Raw genomic sequence first — 25,773 nt, forward strand, 5'->3', positions numbered from 1 at the left:
TGGAATCTCATCTTAGTAGTAAGCTCACACTAAGGTCATCAAACTATATATGCCCAGTATAAGTGTAAGCCCAGAGGAGTAATATATTATTTTATTTGAATAGATGTAACTGTTAACAGTACTGGACAACTCTGTTGCCCAGTAAATGTGCTCTTTCACTATAGAAAGCTCCACTAGAAGGCAAACTTTAATCATAATGTTGATGGGAAAATATAGAAGCAAAAAAAGTATTTAATAAAACAGGGTAAAATAGTATCTTGTTTGTAAGTCTAAGATAGAGATCTGTGTTTTCCATGAGAACTGAAGCAGTCATGCTCCTGGAACATCATGAGAATCAGATCCTGTATTAGGTTTAACTATACTATAACAAGGAGAAGGCAATGGCACCCCACTCCAGTACTCTTGCCTGGAAAATCCCGTGGACGGAGGAGCCTGGTAGGCTGCAGTCTGTGGGGTCGCTAAGAGTCGGACACAACTGAGTGACTTCACTTTTACTTTTCACTTTCATGCATTGGAGAAGGAAATGGCAACCCACTCCAGTGTTCTTGCCTGGAGAATCCCAGGGACAGAGGAGCCTGGTAGGAGGCCGTCTATGGGGTCGCACAGAGTCAGACACGACTGAAGCGACTTAGCAGCGGCAGCAGCAGCAGTATACTATAACAAGCAGAGACAATACTAGCTTAAATGTGGAAAAATAATATTTTTTACTCATGTAACAATTCAGGCATTGTTGATGTGGTAGCTCCGTGCTATCAGGTCCTTCCTTGTTCTCTTCTTTATTGAATGGCTTTCCACAAACTGTGGTTCCCATCTCATGGCCTTAGGTAACTTCTCCAGCTTCTGTGACCCAACTCCAGCCAGTGCAAAGGGCGGAAACTGGGAGAACTACACATTTTAAACAGTACTATTTCACTAATAATTTATTTTTTGCTTTAGTTTCGTAGAACATATTTAAACTTTTCTTGATCCTATTTATATAGTCACCTCATAACAACCCTTCACATTTTTTCAAATATATTAAAGATAGCATTTGCTGTCTGTACAAATATCAATATTAAACAGAAGCTAAAAGTTATTTGCCTGTGCAAATATAACAAAAAAAAAAATCTTTGTTCCATACAGTAACTAAAAGTTATCTTCCTACACTCATACCTTCCTGTCTATAACCCCAATCTGCAGAGGTGATCACTGTTAAGTTTGGTACCTATTTTTCCAGAACTATATACACATATACTATATACACATATATATATTATATACACATATACTATATACACGTATATATTATATAATATATATATTATATACTCATGCATAAATATGTATTTATTTATATGCAGGAGTGAGGATATCCGTGTATTATAATATATGCTATGTAATATATATATGTATATATACACCTCATGTGTGATATGTACTGTATAATATATGGGAAGATAAATGTTTCTGCTATATTCTACTTATAAATATAACAGAAAATCATGGCCATCTTTCTTCCATACTTTCAGACTTAAATTATTCTGCATCTTGTTTCATTAAACTGAATACACTATATTTTATGTTCCCAAGCAATTAACATTTAAGTTTGTCTACAGTACTTCACAGTAGATGAATGCTACTGTGATTTTTGTGTGCACATATTTGCCCCAAATGTATTAATAATAATCAGTTCCATGACTAGAATATGGTGTTTTTCTTCGATATATTTTTTTTCCTTTTGTACATTTTTCACCTGAGAGATTATCTCTAAATTCTAATGCTCTCTGAGTGGGTTAATGGATGGTTTAAAACTTTAAAATATGAATGATCTGAGTTAAGCTATGAATACGCATCAGTGAGACTTCTAATCTGAAATTGTTAATTGTCTCAATTAAATAAATTCTGTCAGAATAAAAATTATGCAAGTTGTCAAAAGACGTTGGTGGTCCCAATCCCATTTCATATTATTGAGTGCCCTTGGGCAAGTCATTTTCCTCTTTGTACCTTAGCTTGTCTTCTTCAAGGTAACTCCAGTGATGTCTGCCCTACTCATTTCATAAGGAGACTGTAAACGTTAGATAGGACAAATCTATGCATTTCTAAACAAGTTAAATTATTCTATAATGTATCACTATTTTCTTCTTTGGAATAAAAGATATGATAAACCTAGTTCAGTTCAGTTCAGTTCAGTCGCTCAGTCGTGTCCGACTCTCTGCGACCCCATGAATCACAGCACTCCAGGCCTCCCTGTCCATCACCAACTCCCGGAGTTCACCCAGACTCACATCCATCGAGTCAGTGATGCCATCCAGCCATCTCATCCTCTGGCGTCCCCTTCTCCTCCTGCCCACAATCCCTCCCAGCATCAGAGTCTTTTCCAATGAGTCAACTCGTCGCATGAGGTGGCCAAAGTAATGCTCAAAATTCTCCAAGCCAGTCTTCAGCAATATGTGAACCGTGAACTTTCTGATGTTCAAGCTGGTTTTAGAAAAGGCAAAGGAACCAGAGATCAAATTGCCAACGTCCGCTGGATCATGGAAAAAGCAAGAGAGTTCCAGAAAAACATCTATTTCTGCTTTATTGACTAGCCAAAGCCTTTGACTGTGTGGATCACAATAAACTGTGGAAAATTCTGAAAGAGATGGGAATACCAGACCACCTGATCTTCCTCTTGAGAAATTTGTGTGCAGGTCAAGAAGCAATAGTTAGAACTGGACATGGAACAACAGACTGGATCCAAATAGAAAAGGAGAACGTCAAGGCTGTATATTGTCACCCTGCTTATTTAACTTATATGCAGAGTACATCATGAGAAGTGCTGGACTGGAAGAAACACAAGCTGGAATCAAGATTGCCGGGAGAAATATCAATCACCTCAGATATGCAGATGACACCACCCTTATGGCAGAAAGTGAAGAGGAACTCAAAAGCCTCTTGATGAAAGTGAAAGTGGAGAGTGAAAAAGTTGGCTTAAAGCTCAACATTCAGAAAACGAAGATCATGGCACCTGGTCCCATCACTTCATGGGAAATAGATGGGGAAACAGTGGAAACGGTGGCTGAATTTATTTTTCTGGGCTCCAAAATCACTGCAGATGGTGACTGCAGCCATGAAATTAAAAGATACTTACTCCTTGGAAGGAAAGTTATGACCAACCTAGATAGCATGTTAAAAAGCAGAGACATTACTTTGCCAACAAAGGTTTATCTAGTCAAGGCTATGGTTTTTCCTCTGGTCATGTATGGATGTGAGAGTTGGACTGTGAAGAAGGCTGAGTGCCGAAGAATTGATGGTTTTGAACTGTGGTGTTGGAGAAGACTCTTGAGAGTCCCTTGGACTGCAAGGAGATCCACCCAGTCCATTCTGAAGGAGATCAGCCCTGGGATTTCTTTGGAAGGAATGATGCTAAAGCTGAAACTCCAGTACTCAGTCATGTCCAAGTCTTTGTGACCCCATGAACTGCAGCACGCCAGGCCTCCCTGTCCATCACCAACTCTTGGAGTTCACCCAAACCCATGTCCATTGGATCAGTGATGGCATCCAACCATCTCATCCTCTTGTCATCCCCTTCTCCTCCTGCCCTCAATCTTCCCCAGCATCACAGTCTTTTCAAATGAGTCAGCTCTTTGCATCAGGTGGCCAAAGTATTGAAATGTCAGCTTCAACATCAATCCTTCCGATGAACACCCAGGACTGATCTACTTTAGGATAGACTGGTTGGATCTCCTTGCAATCCAAGAGACTTTGAAGAGTCTTCTTCAACACCGCAGTTCAAAAGCATCAATTCTTGTGTGCTCAGCTTTCTTTATAATCCAACTCTCACATTCATACATGACTACTGGAAAAACCATAGCCTTGACTAGATGGACCTTTGTTGACAAAGTAACGTCTCTGCTTTAAATATGCTGTCTAGGTTGGTCATAACTTTCCTTCCAAGAACTAAGCGTCTTTTAATTTCATGGCTGTAGTCACCATCAGCAGTGATTTGGGAACCCAAGAATATAAAGTCAGCCACTATTTCCACTGTTTCCCCATCTATTTGCCATGAAGTAATGGGACCAGATGCCATGATCTTCGTCTTCTGAATGTTGAGCTTTAAGCCAACTTTTTCACTGTCCTCTTTCACTTTCATCAAGAGACTCTTTAGTTCTTCTTCACTTTCTGCCATAAGGGTGTGTCATCTGCATATCTGAGGTTATCGATATTTGTCCCGGCAATCTTGATTCCAGCTTGTGCTTCATCCAGCCCAGCATTTCTCATGATGTACTCTGCATATAAGTTAAATAAGCAGGGTGACGATATACAGCCTTGACGTACTCCTTTACCTATTTGGAACCAGTCTGTTGTTCCATGGATGTTAGAATTGGACCATAAATAAGACTGAGCATCGAAGAATTGATGCTTTTGAACTGTGGTGTTGGAGAAGACTCTTGAGAGTCCCTTGGACTACAAGGAGATCCAACCAGTCCATCCTAAAGGAGATCAGGCCTGAATATTCATTGGAAGGACTGATGCTGAAGGTGAAGCGCCAATACTTTGGTCACCTAATGCGAAGAACTGACTCACTGGAAAAGACCCTGATGCTGGAAAAGATGGAGGAGAATGAGATGACAGAGGATGAGATGGTTGGATGGCATCAATGACTCAATGGACATGAGTTTGAGCAAGCTCTGGGAGTTGGTGATGGACAGGGAAGCCTGATGTTGTGCAGTCCATGGGTTTACAAAGTCGGACATGACTGAGTGACTGAACAACAAGAGCACAACAACAAATATCATTATTATTAAATGTACCAACCCATTTTCAAAATTCAGAATTTGATATGATGAAAAGGATTTCAGGAATTTACCTACTATAGGTCACTCTACTTGCATTATTGTTTTTTATTTTTTAGGGGGAGGGAAAATTTCATAACATTTCTAAATTTCCAGAGGTCTAAAATTTACCATTCTTGGTGAATTCTGTAGGCCAGGAGTTATCACAAGTATCTATTCCATAGTCTTATTATTAGAGTGATTTAGGAAGCTTTCTGTTCTTAACCTGTAGACTCTGGATACACTGCACAAGGAAGGATGTCTATCATCAAGAGTGTCAAAAAATTGAGTGCTTTTTTAAAAATGAAATACTTGCTAAACCATCATATTAAAAGTGGAAAATAAAAGAGAAATAGCATTTGAATTGGTCTTTATAGGTGTATATATATATAACTTATTTTTATTGTTGCCTGCTGCATGCAGGCTTTCTCTAGTTGCAGAGAGTAGAAGCTCCTCTTGGTTGCAGTGTGCAGGTTTCTGATTGTAGTGCTTCTCTTGCTTTGGAGCACAGGCTTTAGGCTCAAGGGCTTCAGTAGTTGCGGCGCACAGTTTAGTTGCTCTGAAGTATGTGGGATCCTCCTGGACCAGGGATCAAACCCATGCCCCCTGCATTGGTAGGCAAATTCTTAACCATTGGACCACCAGAGAAGTACCTTGAATTGGTCTTAAGTGGCTTGTATGAATGCCTCTCTTCCAAATCCCTACTTTTCTAATGCTTTCATCATTTTGGATGCTTTTCTCTCTGCCATTCATTTCTTCAAAATACACAGAGGCAAAATGTAGACAGCACTGTCAAACAGATGCACATATAGAAGCAGTTCCTTAATTAATGATTCTCTTTGTACAGCTTAAAATGAGTTGCTGTGTAATACTTAAATGATGCCTTGGTTGGAATGGTGGAATACAGAAGGAAAAGGATACTTGTTTGGTTCATTGTCACCTTTGCAGGGATACTCAGATTTCTTAGATAACTAATCCAGGAATTTTCGTTGGTACTAGAATTCATTAGATTTATGGGGAATAAGGTGAGGAAAAGATGCAATAATTTTTATATGCAGAAATGTCTTCCCATTTTAAAACATGTTTCTTGAAGAGTTTATAAATTAATCTGTTACTAAACTAGCCAACTAGGTTAACTATTAAATTAATTGGGGTGAAGTTTTCTTTCACAATGCTACATTAAGAAGACAAAACAAAAGTTTATTTTTAAAAAGTCTCTTACTGAAAGAAATTTAGCTTATGACAAAGCAGTTAAGAACTAATGCTCACCTAAATATATCTTATTTTTAAATAGTCAAGCAAGATAATTTATTAATTCTACTTTCTCAAATACAATTTATATGGAATATTTATATCCTTAACTTATTTTATGAGTTACTACAAAATATTAGCATTTTTCATAAAAGATTTCAAATATTGAAGTCATATTATCCTATTCCAGCAAGTCTAGAAGGCTTTACAGGCTTTGTGCATTTAGAAGCCCTTTCGCCTTTATTGTGCCATCGTGCTCAGTCATAGCCAACTCTTGGCAACCCCATGGACTGCAGCCCACCAGGCTCCCCTGTCTATGGAATTTTCCAGGCAAGAATACCAGAGTGAGTAGCCATTTCCTCCCCCAGGGGGTCTTCTCAACACAGGGATCAAACCCGCATCTCCTTCAGCTCCTGTGATGGCAAGCAGATTCTTTACCACTGAGCCAATGGGAAGTGAAGTGATTGGAAACAGTCACTATGATGAAGGATTTTGTTTTTATCATCTGTTTTCATATAAAACATCTTTTTAAAAAGTTGTGCTACATATACATAATGGAATATTACTCAGCCATAAAAAGGAATGCATTTGAGTCAGTTCTAATGAGGTGGATGAACCCAGAACCTATTATACAGAGTGAAATTAAGTCATAAAGAGAAAGATAAATATCATATTCTAACACGTATATATGGAATCTAGAAAAATGGTACTGAAGAATTTATTTAAAGGTCAGCAGTAGAGAAATAGACATAGAGAATGACTTATGAACATGGGGAAGGGGGAGGAGAGGGTGAGATGTGTGGGGAGAGTAACATGGAAACTTACATTACCATATGTAAAACAGATAGCCAACAGGAATTTGCTGTGTGGCTCAGGAAACTCAAACAGGGGCTCTGTATCAACCTAGGTGGGTGGGATGGGGAGGGAGATGGGAGGCAGTTTCAAAAGGGAGGGTATATATGTATACCTATGGCTGATTCATGTTCAGGTTTGACAGAAAACAGCAAAATTCTATAAAACAATTATCCTGCAATAAAAAATAAATTAATTTAAAAAAAGCAAAACATCTTTTCTAGTAGATACCTTGACCATATTCAGGTACTTCAATGGTATCATAATAGTGGGTTCTTATTCATGAACAGAAATCATTTTAAGATTTAGGAAATTTATATTATTGACTTTTAATATCCAAGGGGATATGAAAATATACAAAAGAGATAAAATTATGGAATATTAGAAAAGAATGGTTTGATGTGTGAAAATATATTACAAAAGATTATTTGACTACCTCCTTTGAGTTCTTATTTCTTCATATCCTAAAACTCTAGGCCTCTTTTTCCACCTTCATTTTGTATCCTTCCTTGGTATCATTGGCCGCAGATCTAAAAAACCAATATTGCTTGTGCTAAACCCTGTACAAAAAACTAATTTGTTCCTTATTTGTATAATTATTTGCCTACAAGCTATTTCTTCTGTTAAGCCTTAAGCTTTTGAGGAAGAGTTGTCATCTGTGTTTGAAATTTGTTAGTTTCTTAATTAAATAAAATATTGCTTCATATATTCAGTCCATAAACATTTTATAGCCTTAAATGGTCAAGGCACTATGCTAGAAACTGTGAATGTAAAGATTAAGTAGACATAATTCTGCCTTAGGATGCTAACAGTCTGGTTGGGGAGAGTGAGATATAAACAGATGTGATATAATAGAGCTATACATAGAATTTTAACAAAAGTGAGTGGAAAGGGAATGAATTCAAATCTAAGCTTGGTAGAAGGTGTCAGGGAAGGCTTCTTGGGGTGGGGAGTCCCTAAAGGTTGTGCCTAAAGTCAAATCCTGTAGGGCAATTAAGCAAATGAAGTTGTTGGAGTGAAAGGATACAGAAACAACATTCCTGATAGGAAAAAAAAAAAAACTCAGCCTTGATAAAGGCTGGAAAACGCAAGATGAATTAGAGTATACATGGACCTTTAAGCAGTTTGGTGTTGAGAATGAGCTTTAAGGTAAGAAATGACAAGTGAATTGTTTGAGGACATAAGAGGAGACCAATTCAAGGAAGTATTTATAGACTTCTATGTTGGCTGAATGGAGAAGGAAATGGCAACCCACTCCAGTGTTCTTGCCTGGAGAATCCCAGGGACAGGGAAGCCTGGTGGGCTGCCGTCTATGGGGTCACACAGAGTCGGACACGACTGAAGCGACTTAGCAGCAGCAGCAGCAGCAGCATGTTGGCTGCAAGTGTTAGTCACTCAGTCGTGTCCGACTCTTTGCCACCCCATGGACTGTAGCCCGCCAGTCTCCTTTGTCCATGGAATTCTCCAGGCAAGAATACTGGAGTGGGTAGCTATTCCTTTCTCCAGGGGATCTTCCTGACCCAAGGATCGAACACAGGTCTCCTGCATTGCAGGCAGATTCTTTACCGTCTGAGCCACCAGGGAAGCCCCAGGCAACTAAGGCACTTCTTTGGAGCCAGAATCAAACCAGCAACCTAGGGATGTCCACATTCATGAAGTCTATAGGCCTCCACTCTACCAGTTGAGCCATCAAAGGGTCCACTATGCTGCAGGAACTGGAAAACCATTTCAGGGCTAAAAATCAGGATTGAGGTCATACTGGCATTTAACCATCAATCCATTCATTTATTGATTTCATCCATGTCAAGATATACTTTTCTTGTTTACTTTTGAACTTTTAGTCCTTAACACATAGTATGTACCTAGTAAATATTTATTACCATTTAAGTACAACTAATGAATACTTATTGTGTACCTGTAATTAGTGCCTCTGGAAGCTGAGTAGAGAATTCATTTCTTTAGCAGAATACTGAAGCCTGGGAACCTGGTTGGTAGGTTTTCCAGCAGTAAGAAATGAAAACCTAGGAATTAAAAAAACAAAGTTTGTAACTGATCAGCCATGAAGGATTAAAGGAAGGGAAAGATCAAGGATACTTCGTATGTACAGCATAGGTAACTGGGTGTCACCAAAATTAATAGAAATACTGGGAGTAGAAGTGAGTCCAGCAAGAAGGGTGATTAATTAAATTTACTGTGAAGATTGAACTTCCTATGGGACAGATTGTGGGGGTCAAAGGAGTTGTCCAAAACAGTATGAGGAATATAGCCTAGAGTCATTGACTTAAAATAGTTTGTGTAAGGTCCTTGGACCAAGAGATTGGATAAGATCATTCAGATAAGGGAAATCAAATGAGAAAAGCCAAGCACCAAGGATTAGACCCAAGGAATATCAATATTTAAGGAAGAAGTGAAGGGAGGTAGAACAGCCTATTGCAGAAATAATAAAGTCGGTGTGAACAGGTTATGAGGAAAACCAGAAAAGCACATTATAAGAAAAGTTGGAGAGTGTAGTGTAGTTTGAGAAGGAGGGAGTCATTAACAGTATCAGCTGTTACACAGCAGTGTTCATTCCAATTTGGCAAATCAAAGGTCATTATTTCCAGGAAAGTTTATGAATTGAGAATTAAATTGTAGTAGAAGGATTTAAGATTATCAATGACGACAAGTTTCCAGCAAGTTAGATGAGAAGAAAGAAAGCAAATAAATTACTCCTTACTGAGGGATTTTGGAGTCTAGATAATTGGTTGTTTTTTAGAATAGAAGTTAACTGTGCGTATACTTAGGGACATGGTATGAATAGATTCTTACCTTGGCATTTGAGGTGCTTCACAGACTCTAACCAACCTTCTGAATATTTCTTGATACTGTATGTCATAGGTTCAACTGCAGGCTAGTTCAGAAAGACATTTTATTCATTCATTTCTCTGATCCTTATTTTTAGGCTCAACCATTGATTCATTCAGCAAATATTTATCTAATATCTACTGTGCACTAAGCACTGCAGTTTTAGACTTCTCTCAAGGCAATGGCACCCCACTCCAGTACTCTTGCCTGGAAAATCCCATGGATGGAGGAGCCTGGTGGGCTGCAGTCCATGGGGTCACTAAGAGTCAGACACAACTGAGCAACTTCACTTTCACCTTTCACTTTCATGCATTGGAGAAGGAAATGGCAACCCACTCCAGTGTTCTTGCCTGGAGAATTCTAGGGATGGTGGAGCCTGGCGGGCTGCCGTCTATGGGGTCGGACAGAGTCAGACACGACTGAAGCGACTTAGCAGCAGCAGCAGCAGCATGTTCTCTAGTTATTTTTTATTCAAAGCCCAACTCAATCAAGACCAGCCCCTCCTCTGATTCTTCCTTCGGTTATTTCAGCTCAAATAAATCCCTCTTTTCTTTGGTAGTTGCTGCCTTTCTTATTCATATAATTTTAATCTTGTGGCTTTGATTCACTTCACTTTCCATATTAATGGCTTATTTTGTAATTGAAAGGGTCATGAAGGCAAGGAGAACTGGATCTTTTATTACTTTGTAACCTGTATGCAATTTCTGACACATGCTAACTGAATGAACATTAAATGAATATATCTATTTTGAAAATTTAAATATATATTTGTATTATCCTCTATAAATGTGATACTTTTCTTATCACAATAGTACTATAGTACTTACTGTCTATGAGAGCCTGAACATTTATTTTTAATTTGTAGAATGAGAACAATAATCTACCTTACTGAATTGTTCCGAAGATTAAATGAGATTTTATACACAGATCAGTAAATATATTCATTCATATATGGAGGGATTTATATGTGTATATTTATATGTATATATATGTAAAATATTTTAATGCTGCCAAAAGTCAACAAATATTAGTTGCCCACATTTCAAATCAGTGGGAGCATAATGAATAATTCATAATTGATGTTGGAACAACTGATGTTGAAACACTTTGAGTAAAAAAAGGATTTTTTTCCCTAAACCACATCTGACAATAATGTATAAGCCCAAGTGCAAGATTTTTCTCCCCGCTCCCCGTATCTCTTTTCTCCCATCAAACTGGCCATCAAATGTGTCTCCCCCATCCTATATGTTCCTTCCTCTCTTTCTCTTATGATTAGTTTAGGCCATTATCATTTCCAACTTGATTTACTGCAGTAGTTTTTAACATGTCTATTTGTCTCCAGCCTCTCCCTCTTCCAATCGATTCTATCCCTTGCCACAAAATTGATCTATCTAAAACACAAATCAGACTGTGTCACTTTCCTGCTTAAAACCTTTCAGCAACTTAAGGTTGCCTTCAAAGTAAAACATAAGACTCTGCAAGATGTATTCTACCTGCTTCTTTAGCTGCAGAGCTTAACATTCCCTTTCTGCATCAGACACACTGAGACTATTAAAATACCCCTGGAAGTATAGGGGCTACACGGATAATGGCCGTTGTTAACACGGGGCTGTGGATAGCATGGGGCTCCTTCCAAGCAGAAGGAAACCACACGTTCATCTGTTGGCCCAGGAAATGAAAGAAAGCAACTTCCTTTGAAAATTCTATCTCTAGTGTCCTTTTAGATTGAGGGCAAGAGGTGAAGGGGGAGACAGAGGATGAGATGGTTTCATGGCGTCACTGACTCAAAGCACGTTATTGTTGTTCAGTTGCTGAGTCATGTCCAACTCTTTGCGACCCCATGGACTGCATGCAGCACACTAGGCTTCCCTGTTCTTCACCGTCTCCTGGAGTATGCCCAAAACTCATGTCTGTTGAGTCAGTGATGCCTTCTAACCATCTCATCTTCTGTCGTCCCCATCTCCTCTTGCCTTCAATCTTCCCCAGCCTCAGGGTCTTTTCTAATGAGTCAGCTCTTTGCATCAGGTGCAGTGGACATGAGTTTGAGCAATGTCAGGGAGAGAGTGAAGGAGAGGGAAGCCTGGTGTCCTGCAGTTCATGGGGTCACAAAGAGTCTGATACAACTTAGCGGCTGAACAACAACAAGTGTCCTTTTGAACTTCATCTTCTCTTACGCTCCTGTAGAACTCCCTCCACTGGGAAGTTAGAGTGGTGGGAGTAGGGGCTTTTAAGTATTAATCTGAGAAGATTATTAATAAGAGCAGTCCTGGTTGCACTAAGTAATGGAGGCTTATTGTGTGACTTTTCAGAAGACATGGAAAGTAGGTGGTAAAAGGATCCTGAGAGATAATTTGTGGTGAAGTGCCATTTTTTGAGATAGTTTAACAAATAACCTTCCTCAATGCTCTTTCCAGGCTAATCTACCCTACCTTCTTCTTTTCTGGAAGTTTCCAGAGTGCCTTTTGCACTGTTCTACTTTTCTCATTGTATCCCTGGAATGGTTTGTTTACATGTTCATTTCTGTAACTTTTTTAGGAACTCTTCTAGGGCAGGGATTGTGTGTGTGTGTGTGTGTTTGCATTTGTGTATACGTTTTAATTTTTATAATGCCATAGACTTTCCAGATCATTTATGTTAGTTCAGTGGATGAAAGGGTTTGTGAAGGTGACCCTGAGCAAAAGCATTCTTGCTTTTGGCAATCTTGTTATTGTTATTCAGTCATCAAGTAGTGTTCAACTTTTTTGTGACTCCACAAGACTAGTGCCTGCCAGGCTCCTCTTCCTCTGTCCATGGGATTACCCAGACAAGGATACTGAAGTGGGTTGCTGTTTCCATCTCCAAGGGATCTTCCCAGTCCAGGAATCAAACCTGAGTCTCCTTCATTGGCAGGTGGATTTTTTACCACTGAGCCACCAGGGAAGCTCTTTGACAATCTTCCTCAACCTAAATAACTCTGTTGTTTTTCTTACTCTGTATATAGGAAAAAAAAAAGAGTCTCTTCAATAGTATCACTGGAAAGAATTATTTTCTAAATATTCATTACTTTTTACTACTAACATATGTAATATGATTTCTGAGGGGTTATTGGGTTATTTACTATTAGATATATCATTTATATCAATAGATACTCTAAGCTAGATTGTATTTTGGAAACTATTGATTAACATGCCTCAGTGTATTTTTCAACTTTTTGAAAAATTTTAGTTTTGAGCTAGAATTTTCCATACTTGGCTCAAAAGAAGACACAAGTTTGGAAAGGCTCAAGGAAAAACTGTTTAAATGGTTAAAAACCTAGGAAAGAGTACAAGAAATTACTTTAGGTGAAAGTCAATTTGAATAACTTACACATGGTTAAACTTTAAAAGTCAGAATTTTCCATTATCCAGTTTTTTACTAAGTAAGTATCTCATGAAGTATTTACAAAACAAACCAGTTGTAACATTTTTAGTACAGTTTATAAAGAGATGGCATAAATAGATGACAGTATTTACTTCTGTAAAAGATCTTTTTCTCCCCAGCAGTTTCTGAATTTCTCTTTCCCCATTAAGAACTATCTTGACCTTGTGTTGAAGTCTTACAGATTACGTGTCCACTTCAGAACACTGACACGTGCATATAATACATTTTGAATCTCCTTAATGGACTTAAATTGTTATATTGGCCTTTTTCACATTTATGGTGTTTGTATTTACTTTGTAACTGGGGCAGATTTCAATCAAACTAGTTCTTAATGTTTTCAGTCTGAAACATTGATAATAAAGTACATATGCTTCAAGTTATATATGTTAGTATGTTGAATGGAGATAGGTGCATTAATATGGTGGCTTAGACACAAACCTTTTGAAATTAGTTGATAATCCTATTTCTGATCTTATGTTTATCTTGAAACGGTGTGATTACAGGTATATAAGGGTAACAGTACTCTTTTTAATTCTTGCTGCCAGTTTTTTTTTTTTATTTTACCAATTCACTTTAACATCAACTACATTGATATGAAGTTGCTTATGGCAAACATATTGTTTAGTTTGCTAAGGCTGCCATAGTAAATTAAAGCAAATTGGTTGGTTTATACAACAGAAGTTTATTTTCTGACAGTTCTGAAAGCTCAAAATGCAAGATCAAGTTATCAACAGTATGGATTTCATTCCGAGGCCTCTTCTTCATTTGTAGATGGTTGTCTTCTCCCTCTATCCTCACACAGTTGTCCTTCCTTCTGTGTTGCTTGTGTTCTCAGCTCTTTCTATAAGGACACCAATCATATTGGATTAGAGCCTACTCATATGACCTTGTTTTATCCTAATCACCTCTTAAAGGACATATCTCCAAATACAGTTACATTCTGATATACTGGAGATTAGGACTTTAACATATAAAGTTTGAGGGGACACAATTCAGCTCATAACACACACATACATTATTTAGCTTGCATGTGTATATTATGTTTACACATTAATACATGTACAATATGGCATATGAATAACATTATAGTTATGTACATATATATGCATATTCAAAAGAAAGATAGCCATATTCATTTTATTACTATATATTCATGGATGTAGAAATGAAAAATAATATTCTAATATGCATGTTCATTTTTAAATGTTACGGAATAGTGTAGATTTTAACTAATGAGTTTAAATTAGCATGCAATACTCTATTTGTTATTAAGAATTATATGCTAATAGTTGGAAAGTGCTCTAAACACCTATGTGGGTATTTGCAATCAACCCAAATTTATGAGTAATCTGTATCCCTAGGTTAGAATTCAGAGTCATCTTTAAGATCTTCTGTTACGTAACCCCTTTAATTAAACTTGGTAAACCTTCATTTCATATCCATTGCCTTTTTGTAGCCAAATATCTTCCAGTCCGGATTACGAAAAGTTTCCCAGATCCCTGCTTTCTGTCTCTTTTCCTTTTATTCTATAAGCTGTGAATTAAACTGGTTTTCTCTCCATTACTTCAGCATATCACACCCATGCTATGATATATTTCACCCTTCCTAAAACATCTCCCCCCACACCTGCAAATCTTCAAGGCCACACTCCCTCTTATTTTCACCTTTTATTCTTTAAATATTGAAATCTGGAATTAGTTCTCCCTTAAGTCCTATAGCACTGATGGTCACCTCAAATAAGTTCTTTTCTAAGAGAGACTTATAGTAAATAGATAGAGACAAATACTGTTTGTTTTGTTGTTTTTGTCTCCCATAAAAACCAGCAGAGTTCTAGTCATGTGGTAGATGATGTAAGTGCTTATTAATTGATTTTCAACAAGTAAATTATATAAAATGAATTATCACTCTGAAGAGCACCATAGCATCTAAACTTTTGCTGTCATTACTTTTAACATAATAATCATTAAGTAATATAAGTGAATGGTACAATTTTAAGTATTTAAATAGTTTAATAGTCATAATATTTGCTGTTTGCTAGTTTAAATAAATGCAGTTGTAAATATCTAAACTTCTTTATAAAATCAGTTATAGTATCTTCTGGATTAAATATTTAAAATTCCAAATGATAAGTAAAGCCTTGTCAGATAACATCAGTTGTCCTTTTTCCTGTATCACCATTTTCTTCTCTATGTACAACTTTTCTTATTAGTATATAAGTGTAGTATCATTTTTACAAATGGATACCTTTCTAGTAAAATTTTCTTTATCACTCATCCTCCAGTACCTTTTGCAAAGTACGTCACTGAAATTGTCTTGTTTTAGCACTTCTGCAGTGCATACAAATAGTCTGAAAATCTTGTTAAAATTTAAATTCTAATTCAGAAGGTTTATGCTTGCTACTTTAATAAATTCTCCCAAAGCTTAGTGGCTTAAAATAAACAATTGTTTGAACACAGCCATATTCCAGCTGAGTCTTTCACATCCTTGCAAATCAAGGTGTTGGCCTGGGCTGCAGTCATCTCTAGGCTTGACTTGGGGAGAAATCCACTTTCAAGCTCCCTCCCTTGGTTGTTGTCAGCCACCTCCTTTGCTTGCTGTTGGCTGGAAGACATCAATCCTTTGCAACGTGGTCTTCTCTATAGGACAGCTCCCAGTATAGCTACTTGCTGAGAAAAGGGGTGGTGGGTGAGCAAGCAAGACAGAGCCAGAGTTTTTTTGTAACCTAGTGTCAAAAGTAATATCACATCACTTCTGTGTATTCTGTTCATTAGAAGGTAGTTACTAGGCCCAGTCCATAAGGGGAGGGAATTTCACAAGGACATAAATACCAGGAAGTAAGAGTCACTGGGGCTTCCATCTTAGAGGCTGCCTGCCACCTTAGATTTGGGGTACAGCCTGAAATTATGCTGGGCTTCCCCGGTGGCTCAGTGGTAAAGAATCCACTCTCTGTGCAGGAGTCACAGGAGACTCAGGTTCAATCCCTGTGTTGGAAAGATCCCCTGGAGGAGGGCATGGTGACCCACTCCAGTATTCTTGCCTGGAGAATCCCATAGAAGACGATCCTGGTGCTCTACAGTCTATAAGGTTGCAAAGATTCAGACATGACTGAGCAACACAGCATGAACACGCGCATTACAATTCGGCTAACAAACTCCTCGGTGAGGCCAGTGCTGCTTTTGAGAGCTTCACTTTGAAAAGCAAGGATCTACACTTACTATATTCAATTCCTATCTTCTATTCATTCTCTACGGATCACACTCACTCCAGTTAGGCTTTCTTAACCCTTGCTCCATTGAAATTGCCCTTGTAGAGGTCTCCAATGACTTCTATATCACCAAGTCCAACATTTTAAAAAATTGATTACTCTTCCTGAAAATCTTTCTTTACTTGGCTTCTGGAACACCAAATTTACATTTCTCCTCTGTTTTTCTGTTAGTTAACTATCTTCCTAACTATAAATGTTAGGATATCCCATAATCCAATCTTTGGATCTCTTTCTTTAATCTATAGTTAACACTTGACTGGTTATAGCTTAATTCAAGATATGTGCTGACCACTTTCAAATTTCTGGCTCCTGTGTGGATTACTCCTCTAAAATCCTATTTATCAAGTTCCTCAATGAATACCTCTACTTGGAGACTGATCGGTATTTCAGGCTTGAAATGTCCAAAACAGAACGCTTTATTCTTTCCCCTTCATTTTCCTCCCACATAGGCCCAACCTGGCAGTTTTATCATCTGTGTTTGCAAATCCAACAAATAGTTCCACTTTCTAATCAACTGTCCAGTGAAAAACCTGGGAAGAATCTTTGAGTTTTTTCTAACTCTCATATGTAAACAATCATTAAGTCCTGTCAGTTTTGCTTCTTAAATACCACTTGACCTTCTCCATCATTCTTTATTCCAACATCACCACCCTAATCTGAACCATCAACATATATTATACAGAGTTCTGCATGATTTTATTATTTATGACAGCTTCGAACCTCTAGCCCAAGGGATTTTACTCAACCCATCTTTTTTCCATGTTCATGGTTTCTTTTTCCCAGTAGGACAAAATTTAGATTCTTTATATTGTTCAGTTCAGTACAGTTCAGTCACTCAGTCAGGTCAGACTCTTTGCGACCCCATGAATTGTAGCACACCAGGCCTCCCTGTCCATCACCAACTCCCGGAATTCACTCAAACTCATGTCCATAGAGTTGGTGATGCCATCCAGCCATCTCATCCTCTGTCGTCCCCTTCTCCTCCTGCCCCCAATCCCTCCCAGCATCAGAGTTTTTCCCAATGAGTCAGCTCTTCGCATGAGGTGGCCAAAGTATTGGAGTTTCAGCTTTAGCATCATTCCTTCCAAAGAACACCTAGGACTGATCTCCTTTAGAATGGACTGGTTGGATCTCCTTGCAGTCCACGGGACTCTCAAGAGTCTTCTCCAACACCACAGTTCAAAAGCATCAATTCTTCGGCACTCAGCCTTCTTCACAGTCCACCTTTCAGATCCATACATGACCACTGGAAAAACCATAGCCTTGACTAGACAGACCTTTGTTGGCAAAATAATGTCTCTGCTATCTAGGTTGGTCATAACTTTCCTTCCCAGGAGTAAGCATCTTTTAATTTCATGGCTGCAGTCACCATCTGCAGTGATTTTGAAGCCCCCAAAAATAAAGTCTGACACTGTTTCCACTGTTTCCCCATCTATTTCCCATGAAGTGATGGGACCAGATGCCATGATCTTCGTTTTCTGAATGTTGAGCTTTAAGCCAACTTTTTCACTCTCCACTTTCACTTTCATCAAGAGGCTTTTTAGTTCTCTTCACTTTCTGCCGTAAGGGTGGTGTCATCTGCATATCTGAGGTTATTGATATTTCTCCCGGCAATCTTGATTCCAGCTTATGTTTCTTCTAGCCCAGCGTTTCTCATGATGTACTCTGTGTATAAATTAAATAAGCAGTGTGACAGTATACAGGCTTGACGTACTCCTTTTCCTATTTGGAACCAGTCTGTTCCATGTCCAGTTTAACTGTTGCTTCCTGACCTGCATAGAGGTTTCTCAAGAGGCAGGTCAGGTGGTCTGGTATTCACATCTCTTTCAGAATTTTCCACAGTTTAGTGTGATCCACACAGTCAAAGGCTTTGGCATAGTCAATAAAGCAGAAATAGATGTTTTTCTGGAACTCTCTTGCTTTTTCCATGATCCAGCGGATGTTGGCAATTTGATCTCTGGTTCCTCTGCCTTTTCTAAAACCAGCTTGAACATCTGGAGGTTCACAGTTCACGTATTGCTGAAGACTGGCTTGGAGATTTTGAGCATTACTTTACTAGCATGTGAGATGAGTGCAATTGTGCGGTAATTTGAGCATTCTTTGGCATTGGCTTTCTTTGGGACTGAAATGAAAAGTGACCTTTTCCAGTCCTGTGCCACTGCTGAGTTCTGCAAATTTGCTGGCATATTGAGTGCAGCACTTTCACAGCATCTTCCAGGATTTGAAATAGCTCAACTGGAATTCCATCACCTCCACTAGCTTTGTTCGTAGTGATACTTTCTAAGGCCCACCTGACTTCACATCCTGGGATGTCTGGCTCTAGGTGAGTGATCACACCATCATGATTATATTGGTTGTGAAGATCTTTTTTGTACAGTTCTTCTGTGTGTATGTTTATATTGTACATAAAGTCATACACAATCAGCCCTCTCATTCCCTCGTCAGTCCCATTTATCTCTACTTCCCTCCCTGTACTCTATATTTAAGCAGTTCAAGAATTTAGCTATGATATAACATTCCCATTTGACCTTGAGTCTTAATGAAAATTATTTTCCTTCCTGAAATGCTTCCCTTCTTTGCCTGGCTTGCTTTCACTTAATTCAGGTTTCAGCTTAAACACGACTTCATCCTGGAGGATGTCTTTGACCTTTTAGACTGGGTTTGAGGCACCCACAGTACAGTCCATAGCATTGTATATGTGACATTTACTTTATCTTATACTAATTGAGTTATTCTTTGTCTTTTTCTCCCATTAAGCCGTAAAACAAGATTAGGGTAAATAAATTCAGGTATTTTGAAGCCTGAAACATGTAATTTTGGGGACTCTATTTAAAAATAAAAACTATGGAAATTACATATATATATGTATATATATGATCTACATTATGGGCTTCCCTGGTGGCTCAGTGGTAAAGAATCAGCCCACAGTCCTTGGGTAGGGAAGATCCCCTGGAGGAAGGCACAGCAGTCCTCTCTAGAATTCTTACCTGGAGAATCCCATGGACAGAGGAGCCTGGAAGGCTACAGTACATGGGGTTACAAAGAGTCAGACATGACTGAAGTGACTGAGCACGCACACATGATCTACATTATATACATACATATATATATATATATATATATATATATATATATATTTTATAAATATTTTATAAAAATTTTATATTTTATATTTTATAAATATTTTATAAAAAGGATCACAACAAAGTAAAAAATTAAGGAAGCTGACAGATATAAAAATATATGACCCTGTGAACACACTGCTAGGAGCCCTTTCCAGAACCCAAAGCTTAAGCTTCATTAAATTTCCAGTAAATACACCTCTTGACATGAGTCTTCTTCAAAGTTCCATTTCTAGTGTCAACAGCAGTGTTTAACACAAATCAGGTACTCAATAAATATTTTTGAATGAATTATTAACTGAGTTATTTGCAGTTATATTTCTATACATTTGACATACAAGTTTTTCACAAATTATAGTTCTACAAAAAGCTTTATATATTAGAAAATTGTTCTTACAGTTATTATTTTCCATTTTTGCTACAGTTGCATTTCAAATGACTAATAATGTACATATCTGTTAGCATATCACTGGGCTTTGTGCAGATATCTTTTGTACCTCTTTACTGAGTGGAAAAAATTTATTATTTGCATCAAAAAATCTTCTATAATATGTGTATATATGTATAGATGTTTGTGTATGTCTGTTTTTTTATAGATCATCTGTATTAAAACTTTAATTTTTAATTGCTTAAATTTTTTAGTGTTTTAGATATTCCCATAAACAGAAAGCCTTTGGGGAAAACCACCTATATTCTTTTTCTTTTACAGTATATTTTTTAAACATTTGTCTCTGGAAATAAAGATAACTAGTACTTTACATCAGAGAAGGCTGTGGCACCCCACTCCAGTACTCTTGCCTGGAAAATCCCATGGGTGGAGGAGCCTGGTAGGCTGCAGTCCATGGGGTTGCTAGGAGTCAGACACGACTGAGCAACTTCACTTTCACTTTTTACTTTCATGCATTGGAGAAGGAAATGGCAACCCACTCGAGTGTTCTTGCCTGGAGAATCCCAGGGACGGGGAGCCTGGTGGGCTGCCGTTTATGGGGTCACACAGAGTCGGACATGACTGAAGTGACTTAGCATAGCATAGTACTTTACATAACTTTTAAAAATGCATCAGATTTTTTCTTTATAATGAGTTTGTCCATGGAACATTATTTAAGAGGTTATTTGAATCAAGACAGTAACATAGCATTCAAAAGATAAGCTGCTTGGCCTAAATATTGAGAGTTTAGTTTGTTTAAAGTAAAATTAAGTTTAGTTAAATTCTTTTTATAATAACATTTTAAATTTGCTGAGGACTTGGTGTGCTCATATCAAGATTATCAGGTGTGATGTGTGTGTGTGTGTGTGTGTGTGTGTGCGTGCATGTGTGTTATAAAGTGCAGCCCTCTGATCAATGCGCACTTTTTCCTCCCATTTTCCTAAATACATCATGAAAAAAGGATGAGGTTTCCGCCTTAATTGCTTGTGCCTTTTATTCACATTCCTCTCTCAGCCAGAATTGTGAAAAGAGTGTTAGTAAAAAGCTGCACAATAGAGCTTTTCATTAGGCCTAGGCAAGGCACACAAAAGAAGGCTTTTGGAAAGAGTGAATGCAGGAGTTTAATTTGCAGGTGGAGAGTAGATAAAAGGTGCTGACGCCTCTATTATTCTCTTACGTAGGTGACCCTTACCCTGTACAGCTGATCCCAACTACCATGGCAGCTGCTGCCGCGGCAACACCAGGCTTAGGCCCACTCCAACTGCAGGTAAGTCAGGAGACAATACACTGGAGACAAAGGTTAAGTAAATATCGAAAACAGCTATTATCCTGTTAATGCAGAATATAACTGACTACGGATATTTGCCTCACACTTTTTTGTTTTTGAATTTATGTGTACTGATTCTCAACCCAAAGTTGGTTTTTTTTCATTTTTAGTCCTGTTTTCTGTATTAAAGATAACTTGTAATTTTTTTTTTTATTGCCTGGTATGATTTAACAAAATGAGCTGTAGTTTTACTTTGATTACTGTATGTCATAATTTCATCACAGAATGGTCTTCATCAAGATAAAAAGAAGGCAAAAGCTACAAAAGATATTCAGATACTTACAGATCAAGACAGCTTAACAAAAATTACATTTAAAATTATTCAAGATGCTCAGTATTTTTGAAGCACTCTGTAGATCTCTTTATTTTCTTGCTGATGCCAGCTCAGTTGGATAAGCAAGAATAAGTAGACCAAATAAGTAGATGCCTAAATGAACACAACTTTATCCCAACATCCACTTTTTTTGGCCCAGCAGAAGCTATATTCCCCTATATCCTTGAATGTCAGTGATAACTCTGTCAGATGCCCAAGTGATTTTAGAAATTTTGTCTCTGGAGTTGGAAAGAATATCAATTAAATTATATTAAAGGTATCTTTCATTAACTGTTTAAATCTTTCAGTCAGCATCCTACCACCCTTGTTTCTGTTGTTTGGGACTTTATAGTTTTACACAGTTAATGGGAATAACAAATCATCTAATAATAGGATTAATCTCCCCTTGTGAGAAGTGTTATATTTTCCTTTGCTTGAAAGACACAGTATGCTGGTAAAGTCAAGCATGAAGCCCTCATGCTTTACAAAATTAAGTTGTATTCATGAAAGTGCATTGTCATGATAGATGACCTTAGCCTATAAGGAAAATACAGTTTAAATTGTAGCATCAAAAGACAGATGCATCTGGTCGGCACAGGGAATTGTCAGAAGACGTGGTGAGTTTCTGAGAAACTGGTTGAGTCTCGCAGGAGGGGAACACAGGAGGAGCTGAGACATACTGTGTTCTACAGAGGTTAATAACAGTCATTCCTATTCTACCTTTTCTCCAAAAAAATCGGTGGTGTGAGTTTCTGTTTCTTTGAGCTGGAAATAACTTTAGGAAGTGTTGGAACCATGGGGACAATAAAAGTAACAACATTTGTTATCCTTTGAAATCTGAAAAATAACTACAGTACAGAGAAGTGGCTATAATAGGTAAAACTAAAAAGAGTAGTGGGATTAAAGGAAGAGGGAAGAATATCCAGCAATAGATTTGAATGTGGAAAATAGGAGTTTTAGAGATCTAAGCTGTCAGTTTTCAAAACAAATTAGACATTCTCATTTTCTTTCACCATTGGATCAGTGATGAGAGGGAACAAGGCAAGCTGGAGGTATTGCCTATGTTTCATTGTTATATGCCAGTAGAAACCGGCTTTGCTAGGTATCAGTCCGAACTTACTTTTCTAAAAAGAATAGTATTAGAATATTTTTACACAAATTAAGTTTTATTTCTGCCCTTATGGTATGATATCAGATTCCCTTAAAATGTAAGTATATGAAACTGTGTTTATCACAAAACAAGAAAAAATACACCAAACATATTTGCTTTTGCTTCAACTATGGTAAAGAATCTGCCTGCCATTGCAGGAGATGCAAGAGATGCAGGTTCGATCCCTAGGTTAGGAAGATCCCCTGGAGGAGGAAATGGCAACCTACTCTAGTATTCTTGCCTGGAGAATTCCACGGACAGAGAAGCCTGGTGGTCTACAGTCTGTGGGGTCACAAAGAGTCAGACATGACTGAGCACAGCACAGGGCAGGGCAACTAAAATTTGGTCTATAAATGGGATAAAGATATTTTATGTAAGGTGGCTGTGTACACATGAAAATATATGCATTTTAGTTAGGAACTCAGTGTGGGCTTCCCCGGTGGCACTAATGGCTAAGAATCCACCTGTAAACGTAGGAGATGGAAGAGACTCAGTTAGATCTCTGTGTTGGGAAGATCACCTAGAAGAGGAAAAAGCAACCCACTCCAGTATTCTTGCCTGGAAAATTCCATGCGCAGAGGAGCCAGGCAGGCTACGGACCATGGGGTTGCAAAGAGTTGGCCATGATTGAGTGACTGAGCACATACAAACCAACACTGTGGAACAATAAGAAAGTTAATAATCCTACCTTTTCATGATAAGCCGTTAACTTCTATTAAAACACCAATACACACACACACACATACATGCTTTTTGCTTGTGATTAAAAAGAAGTACTCAAATCCGAATACGTATTTCAAGCACATGTCATAGCAGAGATTCTGGCTTTTCCTCGAAGGGGACTTACTCTCACCTTTGCTCAGGTGCCTGCACCAGCCTACTTTTCTACTCCTGTTCCTAACACTATCTTCACAGATCCGTAACTTCAGCATTCCCCAGAGTTGCGAAGGAGACCTGCATACTCTTCCTTCCCTTGCATTAAAACAGCATCCAGATTCTTCTCCACAGACCTTCCCAGACAGGGCAGGGAAAAGCTCCCTACAATGTCTAGGCAGAAGTCTTCTCTTAACCCTAACCCAACGTTCACTCCAGTCTTGTGAACCTACTTCTGTGAAGCTTCATCTCAGTGGAGTATAATATATGAGCCAGTTTTAATTTTCTCCAAACTCTGCTTTTAATTATACTGATAAATCTGCATTTTTCCATCACTTAATAGTACCTGGAGCAGACTACATCACTTTTGAGTCCCTTTCAGTAACTAAGATTATCTTTCTTTTATGGAAATTCAGTCCCATGTTCTTATGCTAGGTTCTCTGGTAAGGCTTTCATACAAAGATTAACTCATTTAATTCTTATTGCAACACTTTGTATTATGTCTTAATAACTCCATTTGACAAGAAAACTGGGTCACAGAGTCCAATATCCATGTTTTTCCAAATACAGGAGATTTTTTTTTTTTTCCAAGGCCAGTATGTTTCTTTTATTATTACTTTTGTTTGATTTAAGATGGTTGAATGATTTCATTTTCATTCATAAGCATTACAATAATTCCCATGCAAAAACCAAGACTGCATATGCCTGATTTCAATTGGCCAAAATCTACCCCGTGAGACTGGACATTCAAGATCAAAGTGTTGCTTGACCTTTCCAACAGTAGACAGCACAGTAATCCTTTGAGAGATGGGCAGGCCCCTGGCCTCCCAAACACTACAGTTTGAAATGAGTCCATACCAAAACAAGGAACCGGTGCCTTGCAGCACCTAAACCTGGCTAAACTTTAGAGATGTTGCCCTTCTTTAGACATTTGCTTGTAACTCAGTAACTTGGTAATAAAATTATGACAATAAGGCTGATTAATTGGTACTCATACAAACCCTATATATGCATTGCAATACTGAAGGAAATAGGATTCATAATGACAGCTGTCTACTTCAGACTCTGAATTTTCTATTTCATAACTCTTTACACAGATATGTGTTGATTCAAGCTTCTCTTTTTGAACATCTAGATCTAAGAAAGGACCCTATAAATATATTTCTACTCACAGTTGACACTGTTTACCTACCATTCATTTTCTTTTGAAATTATCTTTTGTGCATAATTGTTCACACTTGGAAAATAATAAGTAAAACCAATAGCCAAGACCTTTATTAAAGAAGAAATAATGTCAAGTACAGTAGTCTTAAAAGACAAGCAAAATGACATGTTTTAAATTAGACCACTATTTATTACTTAAATATCACTTCATGTTCCTGGATAAAATAAGAAAATATTTTTCATGCAGTAAGAAATACTTTGGGATTCCGTGGTGGCTCAGATGGTAAACAATCTGCTTGCAATGCAAGAGATCCAGGTTTGATCCCTGGTTTGGGAAGATATCCTGGAGAAGGAAATAGCAACCTGCCCAAGTATTCTTGCCTGGAGAATCCAATGGATAGAGGAGCCCGGTGGGCTATAGTCCATGAGGTTGCAGAGTCAGATGCTAGTGTCCAACTAACACTTTAACTTTCACGAAATACTTTACATTAAAAAATCACCTTACTATATATACATTTTAGGAGCAATTAAAATAGTCTCTGTGCATGCTTGGTCATTCTGTCATGTCCAACTCTTTGTGACTCTATGGACTGTAGTCCACCAGACTCCTCTGTCCGTGGCGATTCTCCAGGCAAGAATACTGGAGTGGGTTGCCATTTCCTTTTCCAGGATATCTTCCCAACCCAGGAATCGAACCCACGTTTCCTGCAATTTGCATTGCAGGCAAATTCTTTATCACTGAGCCACCGGGGAAGCCCCTAAAATAGTCTAAGTCTTGTCAGATTTTTATTTTTATAGAGAAATATCAGTAAGAAAAATGATAATCTGAGTTGTGTGTAAAACATACAAATTAACGCTGTGCTCAAGCACCATTTTATTTATTTCTGTTATAACAAAATATCTGTCCTTGTCTCCTCTGAGCCTTTTCATAAGCCTTTCCTGAGTTTCAGATCCATATGTCCAACTATTTGTTGGCAACTAAGAGGAAACATA

General features: G+C 37.9%; 1 protein-coding gene across 35 annotated transcripts in view; it reads left to right on the forward strand.

The window, feature by feature from the left end:
• SOX5 (SRY-box transcription factor 5) overlaps positions 1 to 25,773 on the forward strand; it is a 1,171,821-nt gene that overhangs the window by 1,019,847 nt on the left and 126,201 nt on the right. For all 35 annotated transcript variants that reach the window (XM_070788609.1, XM_070788604.1, XM_070788607.1 and 32 more), the window contains one exon: positions 21,135 to 21,220. In XM_070788609.1, the coding sequence (XP_070644710.1) occupies positions 21,135 to 21,220 (86 nt within the window). The remainder of the gene's footprint in view (positions 1 to 21,134; positions 21,221 to 25,773) is intronic.

Source organism: Bos indicus, chromosome 5 (assembly GCF_029378745.1).
Source record: "Bos indicus isolate NIAB-ARS_2022 breed Sahiwal x Tharparkar chromosome 5, NIAB-ARS_B.indTharparkar_mat_pri_1.0, whole genome shotgun sequence".
Taxonomy (NCBI): Eukaryota; Metazoa; Chordata; class Mammalia; order Artiodactyla; family Bovidae; genus Bos; species Bos indicus.